General features: G+C 37.4%; 1 protein-coding gene across 13 annotated transcripts in view; it reads left to right on the top strand.

The window, feature by feature from the left end:
- The window catches only part of APC (APC regulator of WNT signaling pathway), a gene marked incomplete at its 5' end in the record, with an annotated part of 135,900 nt that overhangs the window by 27,872 nt on the left and 85,524 nt on the right, over positions 1 to 22,504 (top strand). For 5 of the 13 annotated variants that reach the window (XM_079917400.1, XM_079917399.1, XM_079917398.1 and 2 more), the window contains one exon: positions 20,106 to 20,258. The exons of 3 other annotated variants lie outside the window; for them this stretch is intronic. In XM_079917400.1, coding sequence (XP_079773526.1) covers positions 20,124 to 20,258 — 135 coding nt within the window. Of the gene's footprint in view, positions 1 to 5,537; positions 5,667 to 6,147; positions 6,208 to 16,111; positions 16,230 to 20,105; positions 20,259 to 22,504 lie in introns of those variants that run through there. 5 more of the 13 variants (XM_079917394.1, XM_079917392.1, XM_079917391.1 and 2 more) reach the window with 3 other exon arrangements.

Here is a 22,504-nt window from a genome sequence, read left to right as displayed (position 1 = left end):
TTGATAGCAGAAGCTAGAGTGGTGAGTGGTGCTTCGCAATCCTGCCAGCACCCACCAATGCCTGGACCTCATCCTCAGAGATTCTGACTTAATGGTGTTTTTAAAACTTCTCAAGCTCCTAAAGTGATTCTACTGTGCAGCCACCTAACCTCAGAAACTTAGCCCCAAGGCTGCGTCACATATTTTTCACTTACAGGGCCTAGGGTTTTTATTTAAAGCATTCCATTTCCTCTGTAGAAAGTTATACTTTGTACTAATATTCATTATTCAGCATTTGCTCTACTATTATTCCTTGAGAGCATCTGCATTGGGTCCCCTTTGGAGATTAATTTTAACTCATTCCTTCTACTAATACTTAATGAACACCTGTTATGTACAAAATACTATGGTATACACCATGAGACGTTCAAGATAAAATCAGGTGTGGCTCTTCCCTCGGATTCTTATAGTCAGGAATGGGAAAGGAGATGTACACACAGAGCTACAATGTGTTTGTGCCATAAAAGGAGGGAACAGTGGAGGGAAGAGGAGGGTGAGGAGTCTAGGAGTCTAGGTGGGATGGTAGATTACTTCATGGAAATGTATGTTTAAGCTGAATCTTGATTTGGACCAATAGAGCAATTAATAATCTGTTACTCGTAAAACATATTTCATAGTTTATAAAGTTTGTTCACAGTTATACATTTGATCCTTATAACAGCTCTATAAAATAAGCCAAACAGTTATTCTCATTTTACAGATGAAAGAGTAGCCAAGTCTTAGGATAGTTAAGTAACATCCAGAGTCACAGAGCTACAAAATGAAAGACTCAGAACTTTAAACCTGATTCTTCAGTCTCCATATGCTGGAGCCTTCTACTGTACCACATTATAGTAAAGGCAGAAAGTTCTATGTCTAAGGTGAGTTTTAGAAATGGCTAAGTGGGGACTTCCCTGGTGGCACAGTGGTTAAGAATCGGTCTGCCAGTGCAGGGGACACGGGTTCGAGCCCTGGTCCTGGAAAATCCCATGTGCTGCGTACCAACTAAGCTTGTGCGCCACAGCTACTGAGCCTGCGCTCTAGAGCCTGCGAGCCACAGCTACTGAATAGCACACACCTAGAGCCCATGCTTCGCGACAAGAGAAGCCGCCACAATGAGAAGCCGGCACATCACAACGAAGAGTAGCCCCTGCTTGCTGGAACTAGAGAAAGCCTGAGCACAGCTCGAAGACCCAATGCAGCCAAAAAATAAACAAATAAACAAATTTATTTTTTAAAAAAAGAAATGGCTAAGTGTTTAGTTTGATTGGACTGGTATTAGGATGCAAGTTCTGTAATAGTTGAAGATAAAGCTTTAGTGTGGTAGGCAGAATAATGGCTCCCTAAAGATGTCCAGTTCCTAATCCCTAGAACCTGTGAATATGTTAGATTATGTTACAAAGGGGAATTAAGGTTGCAGGTGGAATACAGTTGCTAATGAGGTACCCTGGATTGTTGGATCATTGAGGTGGGCCAATGTAAGAACGGTTTTTAAGTCCTTAAAAGAGGGAAGAGAAGAACAAGATTCAGAGAAAGAGATAATGACAATAGAAGCAAAGTGACAGTGCTGCAAATTGAGAAGGACTCAGGCCACCACTGCTAGCTTTGAAGATGGAGGAAAGAGGCCTTGAACCAAAAATATAGTTGGTCTCTAGAACCTGGAAAGGGCAAGAAAACAGATTCTCCCTTAGAGCCTCCTGAAAGAAGTAGAGCCCTGCAGACACCTTGATTTAAGCTCAGTGAGACCCATTTTGGACTTCTGAGCTACAAAACTGTAAGATAATAAATTTTGTTGTTTTAAGCCACTAAATTTGTGGTAATTTGTTGTGGCGGCCATGGAAAACTTAATACCTGTAGAAAGCCTTTTAGCGTAGGCACTCTACAGTTAAACTCCAGACTATCTCACTTCCACTGTCAGTAACAGAAAGCCATGAAATGTTCTTGAGCAGGGGTGTAAAAATCTATTTTGATATTTGCTGATTAGAGAGGAGAAAGATGGGAGGGAAAAACACTAAGATTCTATTATTGGTGCTAGAAACATTTCTTTTGAGAAACTTTTGCTTTTTGAGGTAACATAGAACACATCTATATGTCTGGTTTGTAGAAGACCATGTATATATCTCTCACTTAGTTTATACATCACTAAAAATCCAATTTCCATTGCAACATTTCAGCTCCTTCCCATGTCCCATGAGAAGTATAGAAACAATGGGAGAATTGGTCTTTGGTCTCTGACCCACTTTATTCTGTTTTTAGGATTTTTTGTCATACCCTAACCCAGTATGAATCTGAAGACTGGAAGATTTTTAAATGAATTTGAGCTTTATTTGGTTGCTTTGCACCTGGAGAACTTACACTAGCATGTGCTTTTACAATACATAATTATTATTTTTAAAGAAAAAGACTTTCGTTGATCTCTTTGTAGGCATAAATCTATATTTTATTCTGCTATCAATGTATCTGAGGTCTCCAGTAAAGAAAGAGTTAAGTATTAAAGTACGAGTTGAGATAACTGAATTCAGAGCACTGATTTTAACTCATTTTATTCTAGTTGATATTGTTGCCCATATTCTTATCAGTTTTCAAAATCACAAGTCTTAAATTAAGCCTAACAGGTTCATGTTAAAATAGAATGAAGGATTTAAGACTTTAAGAATCCTATTATTTCTGTTGAGTCATCAATTTTTTTTAAGTTACAGAAGGTTCAGAGGTTGTTTATTTTTTTAAGGTGCACTATGTGTTCATATTTATAACACGAATATTTATTAAAAACAGTAAAGCTAGTCATAATGAGCACAGATATTTGAAATCAGGGGCATGTTTGTCAGTACAGTCTTATAATAGCCTTAATGTACAATTTATTTCTATAGCAAATTTTGATCAGAAAATACTTTTAATGCATACATATGTATGTAGCCTGAATAATAACATTTTTATACAAGTAGGGATGGCAGGAGCTTTATTCTGAGATACATATAAACCTAGTAGCACAAATTAATGCTTCAGTGACCTCCATTGTTTTCAGATTGGGTCTAAAACATTTTGATTGTATATGTTTTTAATTGTAGTTTTAAAAATAGCTAAGTGTATACGTGTGTGTGTATATATATATATATATATTTGCGGTACGCGGGCCTCTCACTGTTGTGGTCTCTCCCGTTGCGGAGCACAGGCTCCAGACGCGCAGGCTCAGCGGCCATGGCTCACGGGCCTAGCTGCTCCGCGGCATGTGGGATCCCCCCGGACTGGGGCACGAACCCGCGTCCCCTGCATCGGCAGGCGGACTCTCAACCACTGCGCCACCAGGGAAGCCCTAAGTATATTTTTAATAAAAAATTCAAATCAAACTTTTGTGGAATCTGAGAAAACTGGTTTCAAAATTTTACTGAAAAAATTAAGTTGGCCACATTGTAAAATGTAGTTTTTAGATTGGCTTGCTTTTTGATTGATTTGAGTTTTATTGATCGGTGAACATATAATGGTCATAGCTTTCTTTAAAATTTTGTCATTTGAAACACTAACTGTTACAACACATGTAATAAAAATTTAGACAAATATTTTGGCTACAAACTGGTATACTAAATAATAGCTTGAGTCATAGTCTGAGTCAAGAGTAATAGAGTTGTTTCTTAGGATACTAAGAAGTTATTTTTAGGAGCTTCTAAAATGTATTCTTCCTTTCCAGAAGTTTTAGGCCTTATGAGAAATTATCTATTCAGAATTTGTCACAAATAGTTGATGACTGTATAAATAAGTCCTGTTCAATAAATCATGCACTTTCAGTAAGAGAATCTTGAAAGCCTTTTGTAAAACTAAGTCATCTTGACAAAAGGGATATTTAAGATAGAACCAAATTGATTTATGTTTCCTTTATTTCAAATATCAAGGGAAAGTGTTTCTAAATATATTTAAACTTTTATGTAATATATAATTTTTCTACTTACTAGTAAATTACTAGTAATATGTGATTGATGTTTGTTCATTTGTTCATTCAACAAATATTTAGGGGGTATTTGCTATATATTAGGCATTATAATACAGAGATAAAGAAAAAAATATCCAGAAGCAGAAAGGAAAAGCAGCAATCACTCCATAATCTCACCTTCCATGGATAACCACTGTGAACCATCCATTGTGTGTACATCTAGGAGCATTTTGCTATTTGTCTATTACTTTTCTAATTTATACCATTTTTAATAAAATGAAATTGCTCCAAGTGTGCTATTTAATAGCTTGCTTGCTGCTTTTCATGCTATTAATTTGAAAAATTAAAAGATTATAGTAAATACATTTCATTAAAAAACCTAAAGTTAAGTATCCTTTTAAATTTGAAATAGATCATGAAAACTGATTCCACCCCCCATCCCCATTTAAACAGAATTTAAATCCACTTTAAATTCTTGGCAATTTGGATTTTGTTCTTCTAACTCATAAAAATTAGTAGGGACTTCCCTGGTGGCGCAGTGGTTAAGAATCCGCCTGCCAATGCAGGGGACACGGGTTCGAGCCCTGGTCTGGGAAGATCCCACATGCCGCAGAGCAACTAAGCCCGTGTGCCACAATTACTGAGCCTGCACTCTAGAGCCTGCGAGCCACAGCTACTGAGCCCACATGCCACAACTACTGAAGCCCGCGTACCTCGAGCCCGTGCTCCGCAACAAAAGAAGCCACGGCAACGAGAAGCCCATGCACCGCAACGAAGAGTAGCCCGCGCTCAGCAATGAAGACCCAGTGCAGCCAAAAATAAAATAAATTTATTTAAAAAAATTAGTAATTCAAGCTTCACTTGGTTAAATTTAAGTGAAATGCAGAATTTGCATTAAAATATTTAAGTCTCAGATTAGTAGTGACTAACAGCATTTACTGTGTCAGGGTCTGCTCCAAATACTGCTTCCTATATATTAACTTCTCTATTCAACATTTCTACTCCCGTTTTGCAAGGGAAATGAAAGTGACTAAAGTCACACAGCTAGTAAGTGACGGGAGCAAAGATTCAGTCCAGACTGTGTGGCTGCATGATTCTGATCTCAACTACTCTACTCTACTGCCACCATAGCATTTCTGGAGACTGTATTTTTAATTCAAACACAGTTCCAGTGATTTACCTAACAAATCGGTGATACGTAATGTAAAATTATTCGTTTTAATACATTTAGTGAAATTCTTTTTCTCTGTGTTGCAAGCATGTAAATCTTAGCAAATAGCAAATGAGATGTAATTTATTACCCACCCACCTCCAGTATCTTGTGCTAATCTTCCTGCCCCGTGGGCCTCCCCCACCCCCACCCCACCCGCATTATGCTTGTCTGCTTCCATCAGCTCCAGTGGGTTGCCCGGAGGTGGAGTCGGTGAGCACTAAGTGCCGGCTAGGGCTGGAGCCTTGGGGTGGGGTGGGGCGGGGCGGGGCGGGGCGGGGCCCTATGTCCTGCTGCGGAGTGCGGAGTGCGGGTCGGGAGTGCGGGTCGGGAAGCGGAGCGTGAAGCAGCTGTGTAATCCGCTGGATGCGGACCAGGGCGCTCCCCTTTCCCGTCGGGGACCCTCCGATTGGCTGGGCGTGGGCACACGTGACCGACATGTGGCTGTATTGGCGCAGCCCGCCTGGGTGTCACTGGAGACGGAATGGAGGTGCTGCTGAGCTCGGAAATGGGGTAGGTGCTGGAGCTACGATGGCCCGGCTAGCTGCCGGGGGAGAAGGAGGCGATTTTCCCTTGCACTGTCTAAAGCCGATGGTCTTTCCTTGGCACAAAGTCTGATGCCACATGCCAAGCGGGGAGGCAGGGGCGTCTCCCCCACCCCCCCACCATTGCAGCACAGGAGATGGATTTCCTGTGCTTCTGATCCAGGGTTTTTGACAGAAGAGGAAGAAGGGGGGGAGGGGTAGGAGTGTTAAGGGGAGTCTGGTGAGAAAGAGCTGTTTTTGAAGCTAGAAGGAGGTTTTGTTTTTATAATGCATGTTGACAGAGTCGAGTGGAATAACAGTATCTAAGGAAACGGGTAGAGGACAACAAAGAATGGAGCATATTCATGGCGAGGAGCAAAAGCTTTAGCCCACTGAAAGGCTTCTTTTCCTCCCTGGCCACAAGGACACATGCAGTGGTAGCCAGGGGAGGGGTTACGAAGATGCTGCTGATGGCTGTTATGAACCTAGTGGAAAGGGCTCCTTGGGAGAGGAGGAAGAGGTGGAGGCAGGTACTGCAGAGCTTCAGTGGTGGTTTTGGTTGATCCGTGAAATTTGGGTTACCAAAAGTGCCTGCTTTTGCAGTTCTAAGTGAACTGCCAGTGAATAGGGTGGCAAAGAGATACCAGTGTCTTTGTTAGTTTTAAGATGCAATGTAATGCCTTTTTGCAGATGACTGCAGCAGTGCTTTTCTCCCTCCCAGGCTGGAAAGATAACTGCAGAGGAATAAGAACCCTTGCAGCAATGCTGGTGGTAGAAGTCTATTTACAAAAAGCCATAGTTTATCATATCATTACAACCTGGATGGAAAGAATAACTTAGTTTTTTAAAGTAGGAAGAATATCAGGCTATGAATGTTTTGACAGTGGAATTTATCAGACACTTTGATTCTGTATCACAAAAGAGATGCTCAAATTCTTTGCTTTAAATAAATCCTATAGGAAATCTTAATAAATTATGTATGAAGCAGTGGATCTATTCCTTTGTTAGTATAGCTTTATGCTATTAATTAGGTTACTCAAGAGTAAATCACTTTATAATGTAAATCACTTTGTGAAAAGTTACAGTGGTAAATTTTTCATAGGCTTAATATTTAAGGTCTGTGTTTATTAGGTAATTTTATATTACTCTGGTCAGTTTTAGATATCATTGAATAAAGTCTATAGGCAAATATTTAAAATTAAAGCAGTATGATTTTTCTTTTAGATGTATTTCTGTTTAGTGAATATTCATAAGATATACTCTTGATATAGACTGTTTCCGTTGCACTGTATTTTTGTTTCATTAAATGTCTAAAAACAAGTTTTCAGATTGAGTAGTTTTAAATGCCTTATCTTAATGCCTGTTTATGGTAGCCAGCTTGTCACACCTCCCTACTCTCTGAACAGGGTGGCAGTGGCTTTGTAAAGCCCTCCAGGATCAATGTCTCTTAAGTAGTGTTTATGTAATAGAAAGTCTTGAAAGAACCTATAATTTTTGTTTCAGTAATTTTTTTCAAGATAATAAGGAATTGGACTTGAATAAAATTAGACTATGTAAAGTTTTCACTGATAAATAAGCGATTTTATTCTTTATTTTTAAAACTATTTTTGCTTTAAGAATTGTTTAGTTATGGGTATCAGGGTTAATAGTTCTTAGGATCTCTTTTTAAAATCTGATGGAAACTGTACCTAGAATTAAAGATGTTGCATTAAATTTTCAAGTGAAATTTATTTATTTATTTGTTTGTTTTTTGCAGTATATCCAAATTTTCCAGAAGATCCTTCAAGATACTTTTTCAATAATTTAAAAAAATTTTTTCAAGTGAAATTTAATAGCTGATACCATTCATTTCTTTGAACTCCAATTGGTATAGTTTTTGAGAGTTTATGATTCTTATTTTTACATAAATTATCTTATTTTATGATTTAAACAGCTCAATGTAGCATTATTTTCATTTTAAACGTTAGATTATTCCTAATTGCATATGTTGTGACTTTATCCAAGGTCATGTATTGTATAAGGATGTAAAGAACATAAGTCTTCTATTTTGTTCTAACTCTATGAAACTATCATCTTATTAATCAACTTAAACTTCAACTAAACAGAACAGTATTAGATAGAGATATTTTTTGGAATTAAATAAGAAATAAAGAACTAAAGTAAGAAAAGTTGATTTCTTTCCCCTTGCATTATGAAATACCTAATATAAGACTGTACTGTTGGTCTTTGAAATTATTCATTGTTAATTGATATTGCCAGAATTGAGCTATTAAGGAGTTCAAAAGTTAAATATTCATAAGTAGGTCTATGAACTGAATCAAAGCTATTAATTGCAGTCTTTTCATGCATTGCTCTTTGGATTTTTATTTTACCATTTTTCTCTTTTTTTTTCTAATTTCACATAATTTAACAGTCCTTTTATATTAAATGTTCTCTTTAATTTTGACCTCCCTCCTCTTTTTTTCTTTTTCTTTTTTTTTTTTTTTGGTACTACACTCTGGAATTTTACATAGCACATAAGATAGGATAGGGCAATATAATATAGAAAAGATGACTTGAGGAAATACATTGACTACACATTTGAGTACCTACTAAATGCCAGACCTATAAAGGTTCAGGAGAGTCAAATAAGACATGGAAACTAACCTCTAAGAAACTTACAATAGAACTGTATGAAATATTATTGCTATTGCATTGAAAACACTGATTGCTTTGGCTACTCCTAGGATCTTTAAAGATTTATATCATCTAAAATGTCTTCTAACTGGAAGAATGCGGTGGTTTGCTCTTTGAAACACCATGCCTTGTAAAATCTGCTTGGAATAGCAGATAATTCTGAAAAGCAAATTAGTTTTGAAGTATTAAGTGCCTTGAATGTAAAATGAGGTTAGATGAAGTGATTTCTAGATCTTCTAGTTCCAATAGTCAATAATCTGTGGTTCTTGATTTCTGTAAGTTCACCTCTTAGAAGGAAAGCTACCTAGATGGTTTCTTGTTTTGGTATAGGTGACATCTCATATGTTATATAATAGATATGTTCTTGAAAATTGTTTTTGTAAATCAAATCATGACATCAGTCCATAAAAGGCAAGCCTTCTCCCCTTTATTCCCAGGCCTTATTCCCACTCCCCTTGTAGGCACTCATTCACATATGTTCTTAAATATGCGTTAATTCTTGTGAAATATTTAGCATTTTGTCTTTTTTATAGTTAATGAGGGTTTTTTTAATTGTGGTAAAATATACATACATAAAATTTACCGGCTTAACCATTTTTATGTGTATATATAGTTCTGTGGCATTAAGTACATTCATATTGTTGTGAGTGTATCACAGTCCATCTCCAGATCTTTTTCACATTCCCCAACTGAAACTCTACCTGGTGAACACTAACTCTCCATTTTCTCCTTCCCCCCAATTCCTGGCAACCACCATTTTGTTTTCTTTCTCTATGAATTTGACTTCCCTAAGAACCTCATATAAGATACGTCTTCAGGTTTCATCCATGTTGTTGCATGTGTCAGAATTTCCACCTTTTTTGAGGCGGAATAGTATTCCAGTGTATGTATACCACATTTTGTTTATGCATTCATTTTTCAATGGACACTTGGGTTGCTTCCACCTTTTGGCTTTTGTGAATAATGCTGCTCTGAACATGGATGCACAAATATCTGTTTGAGTTCCTACTTTCACTTCTTTGGGGGTATGTACCCAAATTTATGTTTTTAATTTACATAACTTTTGAACATTTTTAACTCGACACTGTTTTTAAGACCTGTTTTACTTTATGTCCATCTAGTTTGTCGTTCTAACTCTGCTATCTAATGTTCTGTAGTGTCTATCAGATGTGAAGGTCCTAGGTTTTTTCCAAATCTCTTTTACCACAAACTTTGCTATGGTGTACATCCTTGTTATATGACTTCTTATAGACTATTTTAGTTACATATCAGCGTACAATAAATTACCCCAAATCTTAGTGGCTTAAACAACAAATATTTATTACTTTAGAGTTTCTCTGGGGCAGAAATTCAAGAATATCTTAATTGGGTATATGGTTCAGAATCTTTCATGAAGTTACAGTTAAGATGTCAGCCAGGGCTACAGTCATCTGAAGGCTTGACTAGACTGGAAGATTCACTTCCTAGATGGCTCACTCACAGTCTGTTTCTCCTGACCGTTGGCAGAAGGCCTCGCTTCTTTTCCATGGGTCTCTACAATGGGCTGCCTGAGAGTCTTCATGACATTGCAGCTGGCTTCCCCAGTGATCCCAGAGAGAAAGAGCAAGAAGGAAGCCATTTATGACATAGCCCATCACTTCTACCGTATTCTTTTTATTAGAAGTGAGTCACTAAGTCCAGCCCACACAAGAGGAGATGAACTAAGCTCCACTTTTGAAGGTATAAGGTCAAAGAAATTGTGGATCTATTTTAAGATCACTACATAGTCAGTGAGATTTCACTGAAATTTATTCTTTGGAGAGGGATCACTGGATCATAGGGCATTTTTTGTATTGCTGTTGTAACAAATTATCTCAAATTTAGTGTTTAAAACAACCCAGATTTATTATCTTGCAACCCTGGAGATCAGAATTCGGAAATGGTTTACATTGGACCAAAATCATAACAGCAGCAGTGCTGTACTTCCTTCAGAGGCTATCTGGAGAATCCATTTCCTTCCTTTTTTCCAGCTTCTAGAGTCTAACTGCATTCCTTGACTCATGGCCTCTTCCTCCATCTTTGTGCGAGCAGCACAATAAATCTTTCTTTGACTCCGACCCGCTTTCCGTCTTCACATATCCTTCTCTGACTCTGACTTTTCTGTCTCCTTCTTATAAAACCCTGTGATTGGGCTTCCCTGGTGGCGCGGTGGTTGAGAGTGCGCCTGCCGATGCAGGGGACACAGGTTCGTGCTCCAGTCCGGGAAGATCCCACATGCCGCAGAGCGGCTGGGCCCGTGAGCCATGGCCGCTGAGCCTGCGCGTCCAGAGCCTGTGCTCCGCAGCGGGAGAGGCCACAACAGTGAGAGGCCCGCATACCGCAAAAAAAAAAAACCAAAAACAAAACCCTGTGATTACAGTAAGTCCACCCATATAATCCAGGAAAATTTGCCCATATTAAGATCCTTTACTTGTTCACATCTGCAAAGTCCCTTTAGCCTTGTAAGGTAACATATTCACTGGTCTCCAGGATTAGGACATGGACATGTTTGTGGGGCCACTGTTCTGTCTACTGTAGGCATACACATACAGGTCTTCATTTGTTTTCAGACATACACATACAGTTCCTTGTTTTAAGCTGAAGTGGTTTTTTTAAAGTTGTATTTTTGTGAATGAATGTTACTTTTTGGGGTAAATGCAGATTTTCATTTACCAGATTTGTTTATAATATGGTATACAATGGTGACTAAGATAGTAAGCAGATATCCAATGAAGAATATTGAAATATATATTCCACTAGCTATTTTTAGGTTCTTGGTTTTATTATCATTAATTAATTGGTAAATTACCTGTCAGTATATTAGCTACTTCTGACAGTGTTTATAATAGAAACTGAGAAACATTAAAGCAACATGACTTTGTACCTTTTAGTCTTGTTATCGTACCGTTTCTGTGGGTACTCTATCCAAATCTCATCTTCTTTACACTGTGAAGATAGCTAGCCACAATGTAGCTCCAGTCCATGTTTGTGCCCTTACCTCCAATTTTCTCAGCAAGGTGTGACTCCCATAGACTCTATATCAATCTTTTGAACCCAGACTTGCCTCTGAATTGTAGGTAAGTTGTATCTTAGCATGGGTCCCCTGTAAGTCAGAATCTTGAGGCCTTGTGCGAAATACTTGCTTTGGGAAGTGATCCAGGAACAGGAGTAGTGGCTTAGAAAGTGTTAAATCGTGAAGAGGGGCAGCCAGTATGTGTTCTCAAGTAGGTCACCACTTTGGATAATTGGGAAAGTCCTGAAAGCTGGGACTTTTAAAGAAGCCATATAAAATTGTCCATCTAAGGAAAAGAATTATATTTACTAGCTCCCATTCCCCTTTAGTCAAGGATTGTCCCATCAAGTGTTCACTCTTTTATAGGCTGTATATGCATGAATGCTGGTGACCCACACTGGGTTGTCACTGAGACTAGAACAGAAAACAAAAGGATACCTGTCAGCCGTCGTGCTGTCAGTTTATATCTTGCAGTGAGCTGATTGATGCGGCAATGACTAGAGTTAAAGTGAGCCAAGAGAATGTAAGATGAGACACAAACGTCTGATTTATTTGTGTATGGATCCTATTTCCCCTTCCTACTGGAATACTACCCATTTGCTAGTTAATAAGATACTTGAGAATAAGGAACATGTCAATTTATCTTTTCCCTGGTGTTGTAGAGCTGCTGTGACAGAGTACCACACACTCATGGCTTAAAATCATAGAAATGTATTCTGTCACAGTTCTGGAGGCTGGAAGTACAAAATCAGAGTGTCAGCAAAGTTGATTCCTTTTGGAGACTCTGAGAGAGCATCTGTTCCATGCCTTTCTCCCTAGCTTGTGGTGGTTGCTGGCAGTCTTCAGCATTCCTTGGTTTGCAGCTGCCTCACTCCAGTCTCTGCCTCCATTGTCACTTGGCGTTTTTCCTGTGTCTCTGTGTTCATTTCCTCACTTGGCCTTGTTTTAAGTATACCAATCATTGGATTTAGGGCCCACCCTAATCCAGTAAGACTTTATCTTAACTTGATTACAGCTGCAAAGACCCTGTTTCCAAACGAGGTCACTTTTCACAGGTACCAGAGATTAGCTACCTGTGACTCAATGTATCATTTTGGGAAACACAATTCAACCCACAAAAATCTCCTTATAATATTTGCACGGTGTCTTGTGACTAATAAGTTCTCAAATGTTTGTTGATTTGAATTGCATAGAGAGAAATCCATCATCTTACTCTTTTAATGGGAAAGTCATCCTGGACATTCTCTGAATTTGTGCCCTCTTTTTTCTGTTCTTTGCTCTCCATGGCTGTTCATTCTTGCATGTATTTATCTTTTTGTGGCTGTCACTGAGTAAAGCATTTTGGGAATTACAAAAGCTAAGTATTAGATACAAACCTTGTCTTAAAGGTAGAAAACAAAACTTGCCAAAGTAAAGTGGAATAATTAGAGAACAGTTAAGCCAAGTTGTATAGTATTTACTGTACAATCAGCAGGAAGACTCATTACTGGCTGTAGGAGACAGGAAGGTTTTATGTAAGGCAACAGAATTGGGCCTTAAAGGGTAGCAAAGCAGAGGGGAAAAGGATGGGGCATTCAAAAAAGGAGATGAATTATGAGCAGAAGTACAAAATAGTTTGTATGGAATGGTGAAGAGGGAATTACTGAAGGAGAAGGGTTATACTGGAACTTAATAGAAAATAAGTTTGGAACATAGACTGGTATCGGGTACACCAGGTCATGAAAGCCATGTAGAGGTAGTATTACATGGTCTTAGGAGCATGAGCATTGGGAACAAATATGAGTTTGAATCCTGGCTTAGCCACATGATCTGTGTTTTTACGAAAATTATTTGCCATTTTGAAGTCCCAGCTTCCTTAACTCTAAAATGGGAAGTGATACCTACCTCACAGTTGGGAAGATTAAATTACATATATATTAATATATGGTACTTACTGTATTACATGACATGCAATAAATGGTAGGCTTTCTAAATTTCACCTGTCAAGTACAAAAATTTAACAGATATGCAGAGGATTTAAATAATATGCTACAGTCAATAAATAGGTATATAACTTTGAGAACTTTGTACACTTTTCCCTTTTCTTAAATTTCAGTGAGATAGTTACGAAAGTTAGTCATGTTCTTGACTACAAGGCAAACCTTAAAAAATTCAAAATGGTAGCATTTGTAGGCAACAATCTCCAATCAATCTAATAAACAATAAATCAATGGCAATAAAAAGATGACTCACAAGTCATCTTATACACCTAATAATTGAGAAGAATCTTTTAAGTATCCCTGAGTCAAAGAGGAAATCAATATTAAAATTATAAATTATCAAGAAATAGAGAAGGAAACATTTTATACTAAAACCTATGAAACATGGCTAAAGCTGTATGGAGAAGAAAATTAGTACCTTAGGGACTTCCTGGTGGTGCAGTGGTTAAGAATCCGCCTGCCAATGCACAGCACACGGGTTCAAGCCCTGGCCCGGGAAGATCCCACATGCTGCAGAGCAACTAAGCCCATGTGCCACAACTACTGAGCCTGCGCTCTAGAGCCCGTGAGCCACAATTACGGAGCCCATGTGCCACAACGACTGAAGCCCACACGCCTAGAGCCTGTGCCCCTGCAACAAGAGAAGCCACCACAATGAGAAGCCCGCACACTGCAACCAAGAGTAGCCCACGCTGGCCGCAACTAGAGAAAGCCTGCGTGCAGCAACAAAGACCCAGCAGCCAAAAATAAATAAATACATTTATAAAAAACAAAAGGTTGGAATACTTTGTTCCTCAAATGTTTGGTAGAAGGTGTCTGTAAAACCATTTGAATCTGGTATTTTTTGTGTTAGGAGAAGGAAAGGGGAAATATTTAACTACTGCTCCAGTTTTTCAATGTTGGAGAACTTTTAAGATTTTCTTTTTCTTCGAGTCAGTTCCCCCCACCTTTGAGTTTTGTTCATTTTAAATGTTTGGGCTTTTCTCTCTCTTTAATCATAATCAGTCTTTTCAAAAAACCAACTTTTTGCTCTGATCTTCAAACTTTACACAAAGATATACGATGAAAAGAAAAGCTTCTTCTCAGCAGACCTGAGACCGTTTTTTCCAGAGGCAATGACTGTACTTTTGTATATCCTTTCAATGACATTTTTATCTTTATACAATCCTTTTATTTTTTACTAGAACAAGATGGACAGTATGAGACATAGTGATCTGTACTCTTTTTTTGTTTTCTCCCCCTTTTTTTGGTTTGTTTTTACATCAACCTCATTCTTTTTAATGCCAATGTAATACTCCACTGCATGGATGTATCCTATTTATTTAAAAGTAGTTAAGCTTTTATACCAAGTAAAAACTTTCGCATTTGTTTAAAGGAACCTAAGAACCCGATCTGTCACTCCTAGTCTAGTAATAGACATCATCACTTCAGAGCTCCAACAGGCCCTCCATGTGCCTTACCCATTAACTAATCAGGTAAAATTAAAATGTTCATTTGCTCCATAATAGCCTTCTTGGAAGCAGGTATATTCCATTTAAGTATCTTTAGTTAAAAACAGAACTGTTTCCATGATTTAAATGCCACGTAACGTTCTTAAACATTTAAATCCCTGTTTCTTTTGTAATTTACCTTGGTGTGTAGTATAAGGAAGGGTGCAGTTTTGTCAGTTTCCTCATGGCTGTCCAGTTTCCATTGCCGTTTATTTAAAGTTTATCTTTTCACGTGTGTTTGAGATGCTACCTTTATTATGACTAAATTTACATATATTTACTTATGGAATTTAAAAAAATGTGTTCCCAGGCTTCCCTGGTGGCGCAGTGGTTGAGAGTCCGCCTGCTGATGCAGGGGACACGGGTTCGTGCCCCGGTCCGGGAAGATCCCACATGCCGCGGAGCAGCTGGGCCCGTGAGCCATGGCCGCTGAGCCTGCGCGTCCGGAGCCTGTGCTCCGCAACGGGATGGGCCACAACAGTGAGAGGCCCGCGTACTGCAAAAAAAAAAAAAAAAAAATGTGTTCCCTTGGTTGATCTATTCATCTGCCAATATCATAGCTTTTTTTTTTCTTTTAAATTTTATTTATTTTTTGGCTAGATTGGGTCTTCGTTGCTGCGCACAGGCTTTCTCTAGTTGTAGCGAGTGAGGGCTACTCTTCATTGCAGTGTGCAGGTTTCTCATTGTGGTGGCTTCTCTTGCCGTGGAACACGGGCTCTAGGCGTGCAGTCTTCAGTAGCTGCAGCATGTGGACTCAGTAGTTGTGGCACATGGGCTTCAGTAGTTGTGACATGCGAGCTCAGTAGTTGTGGCTCTTGGGCTCTAGAGCGCAGGCTTAGTAGTTGTGACGCACGGGCTTAGTCGCTCCGCGGCATGTGGGATCTTCCTGGACCAGGGCTCGAACCCATGTCCCCTGCATTGGCAGGCGGATTCTTAACCACTGCGCCACCAGGGAAGTCCTATTACGGCTTTTTAAAGCCTTTCTATTTTTAAATAACTTTGGACTTACAAAAGAGTTGGAAAAATAATAGAGAGTTCCCATGTACCCTTCACTTAGCTTCTCCTAATGTTAACATCTTACATATCCATAGTATAATGATCAGAACTAAGAAATTAACTTACTGTACAGTACAGTTGACTTCATACTATGTTACTTATAATGGCTTTGTACAGTAATTTAATATGTGGTAGGTGTACTCCTGCTCTTTTTTCATGTTTTCCCTTTTTTGCTTGTTTTTTTTCAGTTTTCTAGCTGCAGAAAACAAAATAAAAACCAGTCTTATATAATATTTGTATTGGGACCATGTAAAATTTATAAATTAACTTAGGGAGAAATGACATCTTTATGATACTGAATCTTTATGTACACAAACAAGGTATGTCTTTCCATTTGTTGAAATGTACCTTTGTGTCTTTCAGAAGCATTTTATAATTTTCTCATAATATGTTTTGAACTCTTTGTTCAGTTTATGCCTGTGCTTTTTTTGTTTTGGTTTTGGTTTTTTGGGGGGTTTTGCCTGTGTTTTTTTATTATAAATAAGATATTTTCTTCCATTTCATCTTCTATCTGGTTTCTCTTTACACATATAAAGGAAAGGTTTCTGTATATTTTGTACTACACTAAATTACTAGACTATCTTGTTGTGGTAATATTTAGTTGATTCTTTTGGATATTGTAGGTATATAATTATATCATCTGCCAATAGTATTCCTTTCTAATTTCATTCTTAAATGTGTTGACTGGTACAATGAGTAAGAGTGGTAAAAATGGGCTTTCCCTTAGTTTAGGAATATAGTATACCCAGTGTTTCCATATTCTGTGGTACTGGCTTTGGGCTGCTATATATTGTGTTAAAAAAAAAAGTCCTATTATATTGAGTATTTTCAACAAAACTGGACATTGAATTTGTAAAGCATCTTTTCATCACCTTTGGCATGATAATATTTTTCTTCTGTGTAGACCTATTAATATGTTGAATAATGTCGATTTTATAATAGTGATTTTTGTTGTAAATTTTAGATTTTCCATCTCTTTTTGTTGTTAGTTTTGATAAATTACATTTTCTAGTAAATTATCTATTTCATTTAGTTTTCAAATTTATTTACATAGAATTGAGCAAAGTAGTCTTTTATGACTCTTTTGGTTTCTTCTTTCTATTGGTATTTTCCTCTTTTTTCATTACCATCTATCTAACAGTACTGGCAAATACATCTTTTTTTTAAATTCATTAAAACAAAACAATAGGGCTTCTTCCCTGGTGGTGCAGTGGTTGGGGGTCCACCTGCCGATTCAGGGGATGCGGGTTCGTGCCCCGGTCCGTGAAGATCCCACATGCCGCAGAGCAGCTGGGCCCGTGACCATGGCCGCTGGGCCTGCGCATCCGCGTCCGGAGCTTGTGCTCCGCAACGGGAGAGGCCGCATTAGTGAGAGACCCGCATATCGCAAAAACAAACAAACAATAAAAGCAGTTTAACTAATTTTTTAAAAAGTGATCCCAAACTTCTCAAATTATAATAAAGAATCCTTCATATTTAATTCTAATTGAATCCTTCGGACTTAATTTTAATTGCCTGCCTAAACTTTTCTGCCTCCTTGCATTAATTTCTTAGGATACTGGTAAATTTGTTTTCCAGTCAACATTTGGATAAAAATCTAAATACAGTCCTTTTGCTTTCTTCTCCCCTACCCTACTCTTAAGGGGTGAGGATCTCTTTACTGGGTATCCTTACTGAAAAACAAATTTAGATCTTTGTATATTCTCAGTAGCGTGAAAGATTCAGAGTTTTTCCCTATTTCATGTGATAAATTTTGATATTTTTAATGATGCTGAGTGACTTTCATTTGAGATATATTTGGTATGAAATTCATGTGATTGTATAAAAGGCATTCTAAAATAAATTTATGAGTTCTTAAATTTTTCAGTAAGCAGTTTTGACTTAGGGATGGCTGCAACATCCTGCAAGGGTATAAGGCAAAGTATTACTCCATGAAACGTCTTATTTTTCCTGTAAAATTGTATGAAAGCACCCTGCTTTCTAAAGCAGAAGTGACTTAAATGATTTGATTCTGGAGGGGGGAAAAAGGTGATCAAAAATTTTTTTTTAATATTTATTTATTTATTTGGCTGCGCTGGGTCTCAGTTGCAGCATGCGGGATCTATTTCCCTGACCAGGGATCGAACCCGGACCCCCTGCATTGGGAGTGTGGAGTCTTAACCACTGGACCACCAGGGAAGTCCCATGATCAAATGTTTTAATTGTCCATCTGAAGGGCTGAATTCTTTTCCCTCCAGGGAAGAGCACTTTTAGTAGTCTGGTGTTCATTTTGCCCATCTGGTTCTTTTTGTGATTGTGTGAGGTTATAACCTCTGTGTCTTAGCATACTTCTGTGTACTTTGCTCTTTCTCTGTGTTATTACTTTTTCTCTTATTTTATTGTTTTAGTGGAAAATTACCTGTTAGGATTTTATTTGAAATGAAGGATTTTAGGGCTTACATTATTAAATACTGTCAGATCCCCACTTCTGTCACATGGTTTTTAATGTGCTACCTCTTTCCAGACCTGCTTATTAGTGGTATGGTGTAAAACAGATAAGTGACCCCACCTGTGAATTTCTCCCTTGTTTTTGAGACATCTCTGTCTTTTTCAAGAGGGTGAATTATTCTTCACCTCTTGTCCATTGGTTGGGGGACTGGGGCTTACAACAATAGATCAACAGTAGGTCTTACTAAGGAAGTTATGTTTCAAGTGTATTTTTGTAATATAACTTACACAGCACTTTTATTTTTAGACCCTCCTTTTGTTTCTTAATTCTAACAATATCCCTGTAAATTATATTAGAACAGGTAGTAAGGTAGTAAATGTCCACTGTACAAATGGTGAAGTGAATTTCAATGAAGGGGCAAAGGTAAAAACAGGACCAAGACTGAAATTAAGACCCAGATCTCCAAATACAAGTCATTCTTTTCAGCAGTAAAGACTTTTGTGAGTGATCCCCACCTCCCAGGATTCCGTTTCCTCCTCAGGAATCAGTGGGTTGCACCAGGTTTATCATTGACTCTAGCCATTCGTGAACAGACGAGACTTGAGTCCCTTGATTTCCCTTGTTAGGGACCTTCCAGTTGCTGAACCCCCAATATTGTCATGACTAGCCAGTGTTATAATTTGTCTGCCTTATTTTGTGTAGTGGATTTTTATTACAGAAACATTTTTTTAAATGTCCAGATCTTTAAGTATTGCTTGAGTACAAACTTTGTTATACTTTTTAGCTTTTAAATATAGGTAGAATTTTATTTATTCCTAAGTGAGTTTGGAATTAAACTAAAAAGAGAATCTGGGTCTTTGAAACTTGGTTAGTCTGAAGGTAACTCCTAGCATTCTCTAATTCTTCAGGCCAAGGACCTCTTATTACCTGGCTATCTTCTATATCTTTCTTTTCTCCCCTCTTCTTTCATAGTCTTGTAATTAACAGCCAGGCTCTTCTTCACTTCTCTTTGACAGTCTCTACTGCTGAAGTCATCAGTTTTCTTTAAGTGTCTTTCAGCCTCAGTCTGAACACAGTGGATCCCAAGATGCATATGCCATAGCATGGCCTGTTATAGTCATCCTTTTGGATGAATGTATTAGAATTTATACTAGTAATTATTATCATCTTTCTATCCAAAAGATTTGAAGTCTCAATCTAAACTTCTCCCTTGTGTCCATTTTGTTAATGACTGCCTTTTTAATGACGCCTTCTTGGAACTTCATACTTCCCTATGGATAATGTTTGAGACTAGCCTTTTATCAAATGAAAAGTGGTAGAATGCAATACCTAATCTCATTAATCCCTTCTGGCTTTAAAATTATGTGACTATTGGAAAAAATCCAGAAATAAATTAATATTACCAATATAAATAAATTTCTTATCAATGATTATATTTCCTAAGTCTTGCCATTTAAAATATCTTTAAAACCTTCTAAAAAATTCTAACCTGATAGAAATCTCATCCACCTGTGAAAAGACAACTGTTTTCAAACACTACTGAAGTTCTCTTCTATTTTAGCCCTATCTGTCTTTAATTAAGACCCCAGTATTTCATCTTCTTAGAAAGATGCTGCTACTTGCACAATATTGTTTTGAGATGGAAACTACTACATAAACACAATTCTTCTTATTAAGTGTCTCCAGGGTTTTGTTTATCCCTTTCTTTGTAAACAAGCAGCCACTATATTTTTAGTAGTGAATTTCAAAATCCTTTTTAACCTTATAGGTCCAAGGGTAGCCAAGGATGGCTGCAGCTTCATATGATCAGTTGTTAAAGCAAGTTGAGGCACTGAAGATGGAGAACTCAAATCTTCGACAAGAGCTAGAAGATAATTCCAATCATCTTACAAAACTGGAAACTGAGGCATCTAATATGAAGGTATCAAGACTGTGACTTTTAATTGTAGTTTATCCATTTTTATTCAGTACTCCTTTCTGTAAGCTTGGGATTAGACACTTCACTTACTTAAAAGTGTGTTGTAAGTTAAGCAGTAATATGTAAACTCTTTCTTGCAAAAGTTAACATTTATATTTTTAAACAAAATGTTTTGAATTCATCCAGCAAATCATATAAAGAAAATGATTGTAAAACCCCAATGACTCATTAGTTAGTTCTTAGTTATTTTTAAGCTTAAAAATAAAAGGCCAACTTAACCGTCACTATAGTGAGGGTGGGTATTCTGTGTAATTCATAGAAACTAGCCTCACAACCTTAGAATATATCTCAAGTATTAAATATTGCCATCATCCCCAACTCTCTCAGATCTTGTCTTCACTTAAGTGCTGCAATGATAGATGATCAAGAAAATCAGGGTGCCCTAGTGGGAAGAGTCCTGAACTGAAAGTCAGTACCTGGTCCTGTTCCTGGTTTTGCCATAAGCTAAACTACATACTCTAGGGTACCCTTCTAGAAGTTGCCTTATTTGGAAAATACAGTCATTGCACTAGCATAGATGATTTCCATGACACCTTCACGCCCTGAAATTGGTTTCCCAAATAACATTGAAAAGCTGTGATAACCTCCACGACAAGTTATAAAATATTAAGTCTGCACTGGGGAAAATATGTTCTAATTTCAAAATAATTAAGGTTAAAACTTTAACTGTTTTAATTTCCAGCTACTTAGGCAGATTCTCCTCTCCCTGAATTTAATAACTTTATAGAATTGGAGATTCAACAAAACTGTTACCTCCTTCTCTTTTAAAAAATTCTTCCTGCTACGTGTTGTTTCTGTGCCTTGGCTATTTTAACCATCTGGGTTTCCGACCCTTTCTTCCTGTCTGCTCACTACTCTTATTCCGTATTCATTTCCTAGTCTCTTCTAGTTCTTTTTCCATGCATTTTGAGGTCTCCCTTATTCTTCAAGCTTCTGTATATCACTGAACTATTTTTGCTCCTCTTTTACTTTTGTATTCATTATCATAACAGTTCAGCCTTTTACTCATATGAGCTTTTCTTTCTTTTTCTTTCTTTCTCTTTTTCTTTTTCTTTCTTTTTCTCTCTCTTTCTTTCTCTCTCTCTCTCTCTTTTTCTTTCTCTCCCTCCCTCCCTCCCTCCCTATGTATCTATAAATCTTTTCCACTCTAATTGCCTATTTCTATGGCAGTAGCAATTGACAGATCTCCAAGATACCTACCTCAAGTCCTTTTGGAGATTAAGTAGACTATAAAGAAACATTTTTTTCTCACCACAGACTTTGGGTGACCTTAAAAACAGCTGACTCAATTACCTACTAGGTTAAAAAAGTATAGTCTGGTATTTTAACACAGATCAACATAATATATCTAAAATTATTGTACATGGTTTTAAAAGTTTAAAACCACATGGTTTTAAAAGTTTAAAGACAAAAAACTTAAAATTCCCAGCAGGACTACTCTTTCATCTACTTCAGAAGTATACTTAGTAGGGAATTCTTCCTGGCATGCCTATCTCAATGTCTCTTTTGTAGTGCAGAATTCTGAGGTCCCTTTTAAAAGTTGTTGGGTTTTTTTTTAAACTACTTGAGCAAATTCAAAATTCATTTTTGGGAAACATTTTAACCTATCTTTAGATCCATCTCCATGTTGAAATGGAATGTCTCTCAGAGTAACAAGTCAGACCCTTAAATTTCTACAGTGGAATATCAGGGTGACCTCTTAGCCATGTGGTATAATATACATCATGAATATTACTATTTAATATTAAATACTAATTAAATACTAATATTGTCTGAATTCAACTGTGAACTGATTATTACTCAGCAAGTGCTTTTACAGACATCCTTGCTAAGCCATCCACGTATTTCTTCAGGATTGGGTGTATGTTATCATAGCAGTTATGACCTTGTACTGAAATTATTTATGTCTCTCTCCTTTTAAGAGGCTTTATGTATGGTGTTAAAGAATAGGAACCATGGCCTGTTTATTTTGTCTTAGAATATCGAGTTGTGAAAAGACACTTGGAAACATTGGCACTTCTTACACTGGATTAAAGTTAATCCAAAACAATGGTTATTTCTTAAAAAATCACTTATTAGACTTTGGAATACATCATATGATCTTGAATTATGTTTACTGATCATTAACATATTTACTCTATGGAAGGCAAGGTGTGTCTCCTCCAACTAGATGTCTCAGGATTTCTGAA

The sequence above is a fragment of the Stenella coeruleoalba genome, assembly GCF_951394435.1.
Source record: "Stenella coeruleoalba genome assembly, chromosome: 3".
Classification (NCBI taxonomy): domain Eukaryota; kingdom Metazoa; phylum Chordata; class Mammalia; order Artiodactyla; family Delphinidae; genus Stenella; species Stenella coeruleoalba.
This window is presented reverse-complemented; position numbering and strand designations above follow the sequence as displayed.